The 13723-nt window shown below is 52.4% G+C and overlaps 1 protein-coding gene across 6 annotated transcripts in view; it reads right to left on the bottom strand.

The window, feature by feature from the left end:
* The window catches only part of BAIAP2 (BAR/IMD domain containing adaptor protein 2), an 88813-nt gene extending 87171 nt beyond the window's left edge, over positions 1–1642 (bottom strand). For 5 of the 6 annotated variants that reach the window (XM_074972126.1, XM_074972123.1, XM_074972129.1 and 2 more), the window contains exon 1: positions 1519–1642. In XM_074972126.1, the coding sequence (XP_074828227.1) occupies positions 1519–1566 (48 nt within the window). In that variant the 5' untranslated portion in view covers positions 1567–1642. The remainder of the gene's footprint in view (positions 1–1518) is intronic. The other variant, XM_074972127.1, reaches the window with a different exon arrangement.
* Between the last annotated feature and the right edge of the window lie 12081 nt (positions 1643–13723).

The raw sequence follows: 13723 nt of genomic DNA, 5'->3' as shown, positions 1-13723 counted from the left end.
AGGACTAAATAGGTCTGCCCCTTCAGCACAGCATTCCTAGCTTAGGAAGGGTCATTAAAAACAAACGGCTCTCATGGTACGGCCCTCTTCAGTCCCCAAGAGCATGTAGAGCTGATGTGGTTATCTGATGCGGCAGTGAAATAGTTGAAGTGGGTTTCACAGGACAGTACAATACCCGGGGCTGGCTCAGAAGCCAAGGAAACCTTTCATCATGAAAGAGACAGCTAGGTTTGAAATTGAGCTTAATTTTAAAGCTCTATTTTTGGAACCACTAATATGAACTATTTTCATATGGCAGGTTTCAGAGTAGCGGCCGTGTTAGTCTGTATTTGCAAAAAGACGTGGGGACCTGCATGAAAACCTCCTAAGCTTACTTTTACCAGCTTAAGTTAAAACTTCCCCAAGGTACAAACTATTTTACCTTTTGCCCTTGGACTTTCGCTGCCACCACCAAGCGTCTAACTGGTATTATTATTAGGAAAGAGTCCGTTTGGAAACGTCTTTCCCCCCCAAAAATCCTCCCAAACGTTACCCCCCCTTTCTGGGAAGGTTTGGTAAAAACCCTCACCAATTTGCATAGGTTACCACAGACCCAAACCCCTGGATCTTAAGAACAATGAAAAAACATTCAGTTTCTTAAAAGAAGAATTTTAATAGAAGAAAAAGTAAAGAGGATCACCTCTGTAAAATCAGGATTTGTTAGTCTCTAAGGTGCCCCAAGCACTCCTTTTCATTCTGATATGAAATTTTTTGCCTGATTAAATTTAATCTTGTGGAGGTGGAAGGAGAGAAGTTAGAGAGCCTGTTACTCCAGCGTAGGTAGGAATCATTTCAGTCTCCCCCTCCCCAGCAGACGGTTTCTCCATTAACCGCAGCTATGAGTGATCGCTGGTGACCGCATTTTAAGACCAGCACGAAAGTCAGGAATTGAGTCCAGGGTGTCACTTCTGAGGAGAGCGAAGTGCCGCAAGGCAGCTGCGATTGTAAATTACTCCCACACAACTCCACCGCCAGTTCTGCGCTTACATAAGAGGACATCTTTTCCCACCCCTCGATTCAGCCCTCAGAACTAAATCCCATTTCCCCATATTTGGAAACGGCCCCCCCCACACACACACAGAGAGAGAAAGAAAACCACCAAACCCTTGCAATTATTTAAAAATAAAGACACTGCACGTTGCATAACCGCCCTGGGGAAAGACAGCCGCAAATTAACATTTCAAACCAACCCAGCCCAGGAACCAGCGACAAGCCAGGAGAGGGACAAGCCCCGGCTCCCGCTGTCTGCCAGCCGGTGCCGAGAAAAATTAAAAGCGACACGTTAGAGCCGAGCCCGAGCGCCCGAGCCAGCGAAGCGAGGCGGCTGCCCCGGCTTGAGCCGCGCTACGGTCCCGCCGCCCTCCCCGGCCGGGCGCCGCGCAGTCCCGGGGCTCGCCGCGCCCAGCGCCGGGCGAGCCGGCTCCGGGACAGGGGCGCCGCGCGGCTGGGCGGAGCCCGAGGGGACGGGGACGGGCTCACCTTGTAGACGGTCTCGGTGAGGCGGTGAACCTCCTCGGAGCGCGCCATGCCGGCCGGGTCGCGCAGCGCCGTGCAGCCGGGCGGAGTGCGCTGGGGCGCGGCCGCCGCCGAGCTTATATCGCCGCCCCGCGCCGGGCGCCCCGCCGGCCGCCCCCGCCCGCCCCCGGCTCCGCCCGCCGCCCGCCGGCCCGGGGGGAGGATCGGCCGCCAACGGGGGCCAGCCCGCCGGGCGCCGCTCGCCCCTAACCCCTCCCAATGCCCCCTAACCACCCCCTAACCCCTTCAATGCCCCTACCCACCCCCCTCTGCCCCCTAACCCCTCCCTTCGCCCCCTAACCACCCCCCCACCCCTCCCAATGCCCCCTACCCACCCCCCTCTGCCCCCTAACCCCTCCCTTCGCCCCCTAACCACCCCCCCACCCCTCCCAATGCCCCCTAACCACCCCCACCCCCCTCTGCCCCCTAACCCCTCCCTCCGCCCCTAACCACCCCCCCACTGCTCCCTAACCGCCCCCTAACCCCTCCCAATGCCCCCTAACCACCCCACCCCTCTCTGCCCCCTAACCCCTCCCTCCGCCCCCTAACCACCACCCATCCCCCTCTGCCCTCTAACCCCTCCCAATGCCCCCTAACCACCCCCCATCCCCCTCTGCCCCCTAACCCCTCCAATGCCCCTACCCACCCCCCTCTGCCCCCTAACCCCTCCCTCCGCCCCCTACCCACCCCCTCACCCCTCTGCCCCCAACCCCTCCCAATGCCCCCTACCCACCCACCCACCCCCTCTGCCCCCTAACCCCTCCCAATGCCCCCTACCCACCCCCCACCCCTCTCTGCCCCCTAGCCCCTCCCAATGCCCCATACCCACCCCCTCACCCCTCTCCGCCCCCTAACCCCTCCCAATGCCCCCAACCACCCCTCCGCCCCCTAACCCCTCCCAATGCCCCCTACCCACCCCTCCAGGCACCCCACAGCCCCCACCCCCTAACCACCCCTCCAGGCACCCCACAGCCCCCAACCCCCCACCCCTGTGCCCCCTAACCACGCCTCCAGGCACCCCACAGCCCCCACCCCCCTCTGCCCCCTAACCACCGCTCCAGGCACCCCACAGCCCCCAACCCCCCCACCCCTCTGCCCCCAATCACCCCTCCAGGCACCCCACAGCCCCCAACCCCCCCACCCCTCTGCCCCCTAATCACCGCTCCAGGCACCCCACAGCCCCCAACCCCTCATTCCCCTAACCACCCCTCCAGGCACCCCACAGCCCCCACCCCCCTCTGTCCCTTAACCACCGCTCCAGACACCCCACAGCCCCAACCCCCCTCATCCCCCTAACCACCCCTCCAGGCACCCCACAGCCCCTAACCACCCACCCCTCTGCCTCCTAACCACCCTCCAGGCACCCCACAGCCCCCCACCCCTCTGCCTCCTAACCACCCTCCAGACATCCCAGAGCCCTCCGCCCCCTAATCACCCCTCCAGGCACCCCACAGCCCCCAACACCGCTAACCACCCCACACATCCCCTGCCCCCAACGCCCCCAGGCACCCTACAGCCCCCTGCCCCCAACACCCCTAACCACCCCACGCCACCCCTGCCCCCAACGCCCCCAGGCACCCTACAGCCCCCAACACCCCTGATTAGGGGTTTGGAACGGGTCCCATATGAGGAGAGATTAAAGAGGCTAGGACTTTTCAGCTTGGACAAGAGGAGACTAAAGGGGGATAATGATAGAGATCTATAAAATCATGAGTGGTGTGGAGAAAGCGAACAAGGGAAAGTTATTTACTTGTTCCCATCATATAAGAACTAGGGGCCACCCAATGAAATTAATGGGCAGCAGGTTTAAAACAAATAAAAGGAAGTTCTTCTTCACTCAGCGCACAGTCAACCTGTGGAACTCCTTGCCGGAGGAGGTTGTGAAGGCTAGGACTATAACAGGGTTTAAAAGAGAACTGGATAAATTCATGGAGGTTAAGTCCATTAATGGCTATTAGCCAGGATGGGTAAGGAATGGTGTCCCTAGCCTCTGTTTGTGAGAGGGTGGAGATGGATGGCAGAAGAGAGATCACTAGATCATTACCTGTTAAGTTCACTCGCTCTGGGGCACCTGGCATTGGCCACTGTCAGAAGACAGTATACTGGGCTGGATGGACCTTTGGTCTGACCCAGTATGGCCGTTCTTATGTTCTTACACCCATAATACCCAGCGCCCATACCAACTTCCTGTCCCCCATCCCCATAGCATCCCACCCAGGCCAGCCCCCCGTCATCACACTTCCCACCCCACCCAGACCCCCGTGGGAGAACTAGAAGGAACTCACAGCTTTTCTTTTGCTCACGTATCAAGGTGAGACGGTCAGCAATGGATTGGTGGAGGGGGTTTTAGAGCAATAGACAGACAGGAGAGTTTGTACTGCAAGATGGATGGCGGGATAAAGGGTTTGTTTCGTGGGAGGTGGATGGATGCACTGACGGTAAATGAGGAGAGTCGGGGAGGGAAGGGAATTAGTGGTTAGAAAGGGCCTGGGGGAGAGGAGGTAGCTAAACATGTAGAGGGGGCAAAATGGGGAATGAAGGGCAGAGGCGTAGGAGGGGGATAGAACGGCTAATGTCGTGTGCACGTGACTTGAGCCCATACAACAGGCCTGGGAGCTTTGGCTCCCTACGGTGGAAGTGTGTGTCCAGAGCAGGATTCCACTGTGCGGGGCATGTCCTGGAGCTGCTGGGGAAGAGGGGGAGCTGGATGAGAACTTGGTACCATATGGAGCCAGTTCTCCCACACCCCGGCCAGGCAGCTGCAGTTCCCCACCGTTCCCCCAAGCAGAAGGATCTGGTGTCTCGTTTGTTCCCTTCAAATGGAGAGGCCCAGGTGCCCCTCAGAATTCCCTCTCCTGTCCCCCCGCTTCAAGGCCGTGCTGGCCCCAATATCTGTCCGTCTCCCTTTCTGTCGCAATCAGCATCTTTCTCAGGCTAGGGCTTTCAGGGCTTCCTCACAGGCGCGAGAGACTCTGCGGAGACATTGGGGGTTTGACTGGCTCCCGGAGCTGCCTTTCCCAAATGTCTGAAACCTGATCCCCCTCAAATGAAACCAATCATGTCCCACTGTACCCCCATGTTGTGTCATTAAAGGCTGTACCCGCCCTCCCTCCGCTCCCCGCCCTTCTCCGGGGGGGAAAGGGAGGTGCTGATCTCTGCAGCATGACTCTTCAGCAGCATGACCCTTTTCCCCATGCTGTAAAGAACAACAAAATAGTTCATAAGAACGTAAGAACAGCCACACTGGGTCAGACCAAAGGTCCATCCAGCCCAGTATCTTGTCTACCGACAGTGGCCAACACCAGGTGCCCCAGAGCGAGTGAACTTAACAGGTAATGATCTAGTGATCTCTCTCCTGCCATCCATCTCCACCCTCTGACAAACAGAGGCTAGGGACACCATTCCTTACCCATCCTGGCTAATAGCCATTAATGGACTTAACCTCCATGAATTTATCCAGTTCTCTTTTAAACCCTGGTCTAGTCCTAGCCTTCACAACCTCCTCAGGCAAGGAGTTCCACAGGTTGACTGTGCGCTGTGTGAAGAAGTTAACAATGGTGGCTTCTGAAGTATCAGCTGGGGTCTGAATCAGCACCCATTAAAATAAATGGGGCAGCTCACTCCTCAAAGCTACTGTATCAGGCTCTCTGCAAACTCAGGCAAAAGTCTCTGCTTCAGTTACATTTGTTTCATGTTTCAGATGTTTTCTTCCCAGCCATAATAATGCAGCCGATGGCCAATCAGGTTCCCAGACCATGGAGGGCGGGTGCAATAGCATTGTTAGCCAAAGGCATACAACCACAAGAGCTGGCAGTTGGATTGGGCATCTCTTTCCTCCAATCGGAGTGGGAGAAAAAGGCACAATTTTTGATGGGGGTGGGACACACATGTGAGCGGGGCAGCAGAGGCACATCAGGGTCTGGGTGTGGATAGGGCAAACCTGTGGCCGTAGGGTCAGTAGTTAACAAGTTGGATATACATCTCCATGCCCCTCCAGCCCCTTCCTTTTACGGCCTAGGGCGCTGCAGGGGGCTGTGGTCTCAGAGCATTCTGTTCACCCCCAGCTCGCTCTTACTTTCAAGTGTTTTTAGTTTGCTTGCCTGAGGCCACATGATTCCGCTTCCCCCAACTCTCCTTGGGGTCAAGGGAGGCGGGCAGGTGGCTCTTCATGTCTGACCTAGAGGAGGATCTGTGTCTGGTGGGATCTCCCTCTCCATCTTTCTTTGTCATCTTCTGAATCTCTCCTCCCTGAGCTCTGAGAACAAGAGGAAGGGGAAAGCACAAACCAGTTGTTCTCCTACCCCAGAACCACACTCTTCTCTTTCACTTCTCCTTCCTTCCACTGTTGGCCTTCATCCAGCAAACACAGGGGAGCCCACAAGATGCCCAGCTGACTGTCCAGTGTTGCTACCTTTCGTTGACACCAGTCCCTGGCCTTTGTTTGTACCTGCCCCGTGTAGGTTGTACACGTTGGGGGGCAGGGAAGACAAAGGAAGGATGTGGGATGGGGCTTTTTGTTTTGACTGACTTGTTAACTAGTCCCAGCTGAGAGGACTGGGATTTATTTGCCCTTTGTAAGAGGTGAGCTTTCAAAGAGGAGGGGACCGTGGCATGCGGGTCTGGCTCACGTCCAGGGATGGGGGCCTGAAATGCTACATTCGATCTTTTCAGGAGAGCCCCAGTAAGGCAGGAAGCAGCAGGTATTCTGCCTTGTTGACCAGTCGGATGGGGGGGGGGGGGTGTTTCAGAGTTGGAAGTATGGGTGCTGCTCACTTGAGGGCTACTGGACTTGCCCCTCAATGCAGAGGACACCAGGGCAAGGCTTTCAGAGGGGAGGGATGGGAAGAGAGCCATTGTGTGCATCTTTATCACGTTATTTTTAGTTGCGTTATGTAAGTCGTTCTTTGCTATGTCATGGGTGTGGGGAGTTCTTGCATTTAATTCCAGTGTGACAGCCCAGCAATTCAAACAAGCTGTTCCTCTGGCAAGGAAGATAAAAGGATTTGTAATTTCTCGTAATAAAAGAGGCCTTTTGGGAGGCCCCTCAGAGAATGTCTCACATCTAGAGCTAGTTTTGTATCAGAGCTTTCCTATCGCCACATTTCTGCTGCTTCTGTGTATGCCTTATGCTCAGGAAGGTTGAGCATGGAGAGCGGCTCCCCTGATCCCCAGCTGGAAGCATCCAGTGATTCTTCTCATCTTCACTTTAAGAGAGGGATTTACCAAATCATAGCTGCCTACGGCTTTTCCCACTTTAAGAACCTGCAAGTGGCAGCTGAGTTCCTGGAATGGTTCTTGGCATTTTTGCTTCACTAAATATGCCCTAAGGAGGTCAGCTAATCCCAGAGTATGACCCTCCTTCCCAGCAGCAGGCCTGCTGAGCACTTTCAGGGTGTGTGGCCATAGCAGGCCTTGTGCCATCCATTTCCTTTGACTTGGTTTTCTTAACTGTTCATTTGTTTCCGTGCTTCACTGTGCAAGCATCAGGCAATGGCAGGAATGTACCAAGGTCACTGTGGGGTTACAGTTTCATCCCATTTTATGTTATTTTTCTTGGGCACCTTGAACCCCCTGTTTGCAAACCAGATTTCCGAGAGCTGTCAATGGTTCACTTGTGTCTGCTGCAGAGATGCAGCCTCACTTTCCATGTGCACGGGAAACAAACTAGAAAACAAGGGTGAGAAACCTCCTGGAATAGTCTCCCAGAGGATCTGGTGGGAGTCCTGTCCTATGAGACATTCAGAACTAGAGAGTAGAAAGCACTGGAGAACACAGAGTAAGGAACAATCCTGGAGTGACCCCAAGAAGATAGACCAGATGGAACCTCATGTCAATATTCTCTGTATTATTCCTGGAAAGATACTGGAACAAATTATTAAACAATCAGTTGGAAGCACCTAGGGGATAAAGGGTTAAGGAATAGCCAGCGTGGATTTGTCAAGAAAAAGCCATGGCAAACCAACCTAATTTCCTTCTTTGACAGGGTTACTGGCTTAGTGGATGGGGGGAAGCAGTAGATGTGATGTGGCTTTTGACACAGTCCCACATAACATTCTTATAAGCAAACTAGGGAAATGTCTAGATGAAATTACTATAAGGTGGGTGCACAACTGGTTGAAAGACCATATTCAAAGAGTAGTTATCAATGGTTTGCTGTCAAACTGGGAGCGTATATCTAGTGGGGTCCTGCAGGAGTCAGTCCTGAGTCTGGGACTAGTCAATATTTTCATCAACGACTTGGATAATGGAGTGGCGAGTATATTTATAACATTTGCAGATGACACCAATCTGGGAGGGGTTGCAAGCACCTAGAAGGACAGGATTAGAATTCAAAATGACCTTGAGAAATTGAAAAATTAGTCTGAAATTAACAAATTGAAATTCAATACAGACAAGTGCAAAGTACTTCACTTAGGAAGGACACATCAAATGCACAAATACAAAATGGGAAATAACTGGCTAGGTCATACCACCGTGAAAAGGATCTGGGAGTTATAGTGGATCACAAATTTAATACAAGACAGTGATGAGATGCAGCTGTGAAAAGGGCGAATATTCTGGGGTGTTTTAATGGGAGTGGTGTTTGTACGACATAAGAGATAACTGGCACTGGCGAGGCCTCAGCTGGAGTACTGGGTCCAGCTCTGGGCTTCACACTTTAGGAAAGATGTGGCTAATTTGGAGAGAATGCCGAGGAGAGCGACAAAAATGATCAAAGGTTTAGAAAAGCTAGTCTATGAGGAAAGGTTAAAAAACTGGCCTTGTTTTGTCTTGAGAAAAGAAGATGGGGGGTGGGGGGCCTGATAAGTCTTCAAATATGTTCAGGGCTGTTATAAAGAGGATGATGATCAACTGTTCTCCATGTCCACTGAAGGAAGGACAAGAAGTAATGGGGCTTAGTCTGCAGCCAGGCAGATTTAGTTTGAATATTAGGAAAAACTCTCTCACTATGAGGGTAATTAAGTCCTAGACTAGGCCTCCAAGGGAGGTTGTGGAATCCCCATCAGTTGAGAGCAGCTTGGACAAACCCTAGTCAGGGATGGTTGAGGTTTATGTCAGTCCTGCTTCAGCGCAGGGGGCTGGACTTCGCGAGACCTCTTCCAGCCCCACATTTCTGTGATTCTAGAACAAGCCCAACATTAGTAAAGTTATACCAACAGCTTTGAAATAGTCGTGGTTAGAAGCATCTCACAGGGGAGTCCTACTCTAGTCTACATTATCCCCTTTGGATCTCTGACTTTCATATTCAGCTTCCTGCAGAATTCCTAATATGAATCTGGGCTCCCCACTCTTCACATTCCTCTCATGGGAACCCCAGTTCCCTTTCTGTCTGAGGGTGTTTTCTATCCGAGAGGGAATGTATCCACTCACAGCACATTAACATCCGCCTCCAACTGCCGCTGGGGTGGAGCGAAGTTACTGTAGCAACGCCGTGTTATGTAATCCACCCAGTGTGACTGCAGGTGTGTGTGTGAGTGTGCGAGAGAGCTACTTTAGAAGTTCCATTAGGGTTTTTTTTTAATGATTACACTCTGGTGTCATGCTAGTGCTCCTAGGCAGGTCACGCGCTCGCTCCTTGCAACACAGTCACTGACAAGAGAGCTATTCAATGGCTTGAACAAGCACAACCCAGTGACAGAGAACCTGGACCCTAGGTGCCTGCAAAGTTACAGCCAAGCAGTGAGGTTGGCTGGGGCCTCACTGTTGAGGGGAGGAGCTGCTGGGGGAAAGGAGACGGAAAGAACCAGGTCTGAGGCTGCATTTGAACAGCTGGTAAAGCTTCCAGGCAGTGAGATGTAGCCAGCTGTGGAATTGTTCTCCCTCAGGAGGGCCGGGACATTCAATGAAAGGCAACACATTTAAAAGCTAGAAAAGGAAATACATGTACACAACTCACAATTAACCAGTGGAACTCACTGCCACAAGATAACATCAAGGCCAAGTGCTCAGCCAGATTTCCAAAAGGAATAAGACATTGATCTGGGTGATGAGAACATACACAATAGATCAGATTGAAAAAAACAGGGATATAAACCCTCTGCCTTAGCGCATGAGCCAGTCACTAACTGATGGGGGCTAGAATGAAACAGGTAATTCCACAACCGCCCACTCCTCGGTTCTTTGCACCTTTCTCTCAAGCAGCTGATGCTGGCCACTGGTTAGAGACAGGATACTGGGCTAGATGGGTCACTGGTCTGGTCAAGTAATTCTGTGTTCCCATTGCTTGGCACATTTCAAATAAGACAGGACAATAAATGCCACTTGTCCAGGGAATAAGGCTGCATTTACAGGTGGATGGACTAGATCTAACAGGCCTCTTCTGTCATTAATTTCCATAATTATATGACACCCAGTCGCCATATGGGAGAGGCAGACACACCTTCGCTCACTCTGTAGATTTTAGGCTCTTAGAGGTTCTCCCTTTAAAATCCCATCTTCGCTCTGACAGCGGCAGGTAGTCTAAAATACATACTCAATCATCCCTCTTTGGCATGTACTGAAATGAGAGGATACTCAAGAAAACAAGATTTCAGGTTAGTCTCATTAAGCCCCTCCACATGATGTGGTATAAGGCAGAAATGTACCTGCAAGTGTCGGCTTGTTAAATGAGATTACCAGGAAATTTGCATGGTGCATCTCTCTCACAGATGGCTTCCCCACTAGGGTCCTAATACGCTGCCTGCTGTGTGCACTGCCTGGATTTGCTGCTAAGAATCATTTATTTTTAAAAGAATTTTAACATGATTTTCTGAAATCTGATGGGTCACTTTCGGGACCGTTCCACTGGGCTAGAGCGAAGGCAGAGGAGCAACCTGCTTTTTCTTGTGGATTTTCTTTTGGCACAGGGGGCATTTTATCTTGCAGCTCAGTTCTGAGTGGAAGCAAAACCCTGTCCCCTGTGGCAAGCTGGTATTGTAGGTTGTCCTTATGGCCAGTAACTGGTTTGGTCTCTGGATTTCATGAGTTTACAGCAAAGGTTTTTTTCTCCCCTGGGGCTTTTTGTTTGAAAACGTGAAAAGGATGTTAGATTTTTTTGTTTGTCTCTTTCGGAGGGCATCGGCAGGGAACAGCAATGGGAGGGTCACGCCAGGCAAAAATTCTCACCCCTGCTCAAACTGTCAAGAAGTCTCATTCTTGCACTTTCACGGAAACCCAGATCAGTTACCGCATCCATCGACCTTTTTTTGGTTAATTTGTCACATTAGGGGAATGATCACTCACCGTACGGGCACCCAGGGGTTAAACCAAACTGCTGATCCAAACTGGAAGCAAAAGCTTTCCCCCAGATACCGTAACCACCCTGGGACAGCCATTGGATCTACGTAGTAGTGTAGAATATAAGTCAGGCGGGGGCTCCTGAGTGTCTGAAATACACAAGCCATTGAAATAAACAGAGGAAACTGGTCTATTTAAAGCTTTTTGTGTGCTTTACTGAGCTGTACTGAAGTACAGAAATACGAACTCCATAAACACATCTAGTGCACAGAGCCCTGTGCTTGGGTGCTGTTTTAATTCTTGTTTAGAGGATTTGGCTATTGTTCATTTGTTGAGGTCATTAGAAACTATTAAAGATCTAATGTTATTGGGGCCCTTTCAGTTTACAGACTTTCCTGAACTTCTAATGCTTCATAGCTGTCACCCAAGTGCCGTCTTAAAGAACAATGGGATGTGGAGAAAGATCAGACAGGGTATGTTCAAGGGGAGCCGCGCTGGCTTCTGGAGGTTATTCCCACGGCTGCATTGTTGAAATAAGAGGAGGTCAGAAATAGCAGCTATGATTTATTATTGTTGTTGTTCATTCCTGCCCACGTGCTGGGCACTGTACGAACCACAGGGAGACACGGTCCCTGCCCTGGACAGCTTCCACACTAAGAGAGATGAATGGACCCAGAGCATAGAGGAAAGAGGAATGACAAACAAGGCAAGTGGGCAGGTGGCAGCTGCCAGCATCCTGCTAATGCAAAGCGTTAATCACACATACATAAATAATGTGTGTGTGTGTGTGTGTGAGAACACACACACACACACACAGAGTCTAAAAGCTGCGCTCTAGCTCAGTTACAGCTTTGAGGCAGGAATCACTGGGGCAGGTCTCTGGCCTGTGCTATGCAGGAGGTCAGAGATGATCACAGTGGTCCCTTCTGGCCTTAAAAATCTATGAATCACTAAGCACCTAGCAACCCACAGCCATCTCCTAACAGAGGAATAACAAGCCCCAGGGCTTATCCCAGCCCAAGTGAGGAGCGAGCACCAACTAGTCACAGCCCCGTCCCTGCTCAGACCAGCAGCCCGAGGTGCACACAGCACTTCAAGGGCCCCACTCTGTGGGTGGAAAAGCTGCAACGGCCGAGTCACAATGAGGACAGGTCCCATCCCGCAGCTCCAAGGCCACAGACCAAACAGCCGGCTGCCAAGGGAAAGACCCACGAGCGTTCATCCTTCAGAGGCCCCCGCAGCACTACCTGGAATCACCCAGCCACCAGTGTAAGAGAAACCCTGTTTGGATCACAGCCAGCCATCAGGCTAGGAGCCCAGGCCAAGGAAGAGGATTTTACGACTGAGAGCGGCTCTACGCGTACAGCGCTGCAGCTGCCCTGCTGTAGCACGTCGTGGGGACGCTTCTTACGCCCCCAGCAGAGCTGCGGCGGTCAGCGTGGGGACTCCACCTCCCGGAGAGGCGGGAGCTGCCCTCCCGGTGACACAGTCCTGCGTACACCGGCGGCGTGAGGGCTGTTGAACTGTGTCGCTCAAGGGTGTGGAAGCCACGCCCTTCAGCCGACATACGTTGGTAGCGTAGACAAAGCCTTAATGGCTGTGATTTGAATGTCCCCAGTAATCTCTCACCCAAAGTGAGCGACTTAACCTGCTGCAGGGCACAGCCTGTCCTCCCTTAGGTGCGTGCTAGGCAGCCCATTGACGCCAACGCGACGGGCCATGAGTCTGCCCCAAAGCCCACCGAAGTCACTGGTTTTAATCAGCTCTGGCTCGAGCCCTGCATGGGCAAAGTTAAGTGCCTGCGAAGACGTTTGCAGGATTGGGGCCCATCGGTTACTCCAATGGAAGGGACTTGCACTGTACGGAGGTGGGCCTGGACCAGTCGGCTCATCAGGGAATAACAAACAACGATTTACTTCAGTGTCTTTGGAGTAATACAAACAGAAACGTTAGCAATCAGCTATAAAGCTGCTCTCTTGGCAGTTGGCAGCTCTCGCATAGAAATGAAGGTACCATGGTGATGAACACACACAAACGTCTGGAGAGACACCCAGCTTTCGATAGTTGAGGCAGGAGAAAACCAGTATGAGGGGGCATTGTTTGAAAGTCCTCGAAATCAAAGCGTTTAGGGTGGGGGTTTTCCCATGCACCCCCTGTGCGGGCGCAGACATCCCATGGCTTTGCAATCGCCATGTGCTGCAAAGCCACTTGGGCGCCACCGAAAATCACACCCTTACAATAGTTTTCCCAAACATTTAAATTAGCCACAAACTTTCTGAAAAGGATTTACCTTGTGTCACGCCGAGTGTCTAACGTCCAGCATTTCCCAGCAGCGACACACATTTCCTCTGCTTTAGTTTGCATCAAATGAGGCATCTGCTGGGGCAAGGTATGCTGGCGGGGACCAGCCCAGCTCATCAAACGGAGAGTCTGACGCAGTGATGCTAACGACATAGGCAGTGTCACTGAATACTTTTACTCACTCACCTACGCCAGTGTGTTATTGTGTTGGGCTGGGGGAGGAGGGGCTCCAGGGCACTAGGCGCTGCACAAATGGGTGGTAAGAAGAGAGTCCCGGTGGCAGAGAGCCTGCCGCCCTGCCTTGTGACACAACACAAAGAGGTGGATAAAACAAAGAGGGGAGCAGGGGCAAAGAGGAGCAGGTTTCTTCCACCCTGGCCTTTTCCTCTGAAATACAAAGGGCCAGCAGAGGCTGGGCAGTAAGATCGAGCTGTGCTGGAAGCTGGGGCCAGTATCAGTTTCCACCCCTGACCTCCAATGCATCTTCCCCAGGGAGGAAAGGAATAGCAGTAGTTCCGGAAAGTCAACCCTAGCCCTGCCTGGGGTGTGCTAATAGCCCACCCTGGGGGTGGGGTGCCTGCGTGCACACGCGGGTGGCCAACCTGTGCAGCCTCTGGACGTTCTTTTCTCTTTTCCCGGGGTGCAGGGTGGG

Source organism: Natator depressus, chromosome 14 (assembly GCF_965152275.1).
Source record: "Natator depressus isolate rNatDep1 chromosome 14, rNatDep2.hap1, whole genome shotgun sequence".
Lineage (NCBI taxonomy): Eukaryota > Metazoa > Chordata > Testudines > Cheloniidae > Natator > Natator depressus.
Note: the sequence above shows the minus strand (reverse complement) of the source record. Positions and strands in the feature narration are given on the sequence as shown.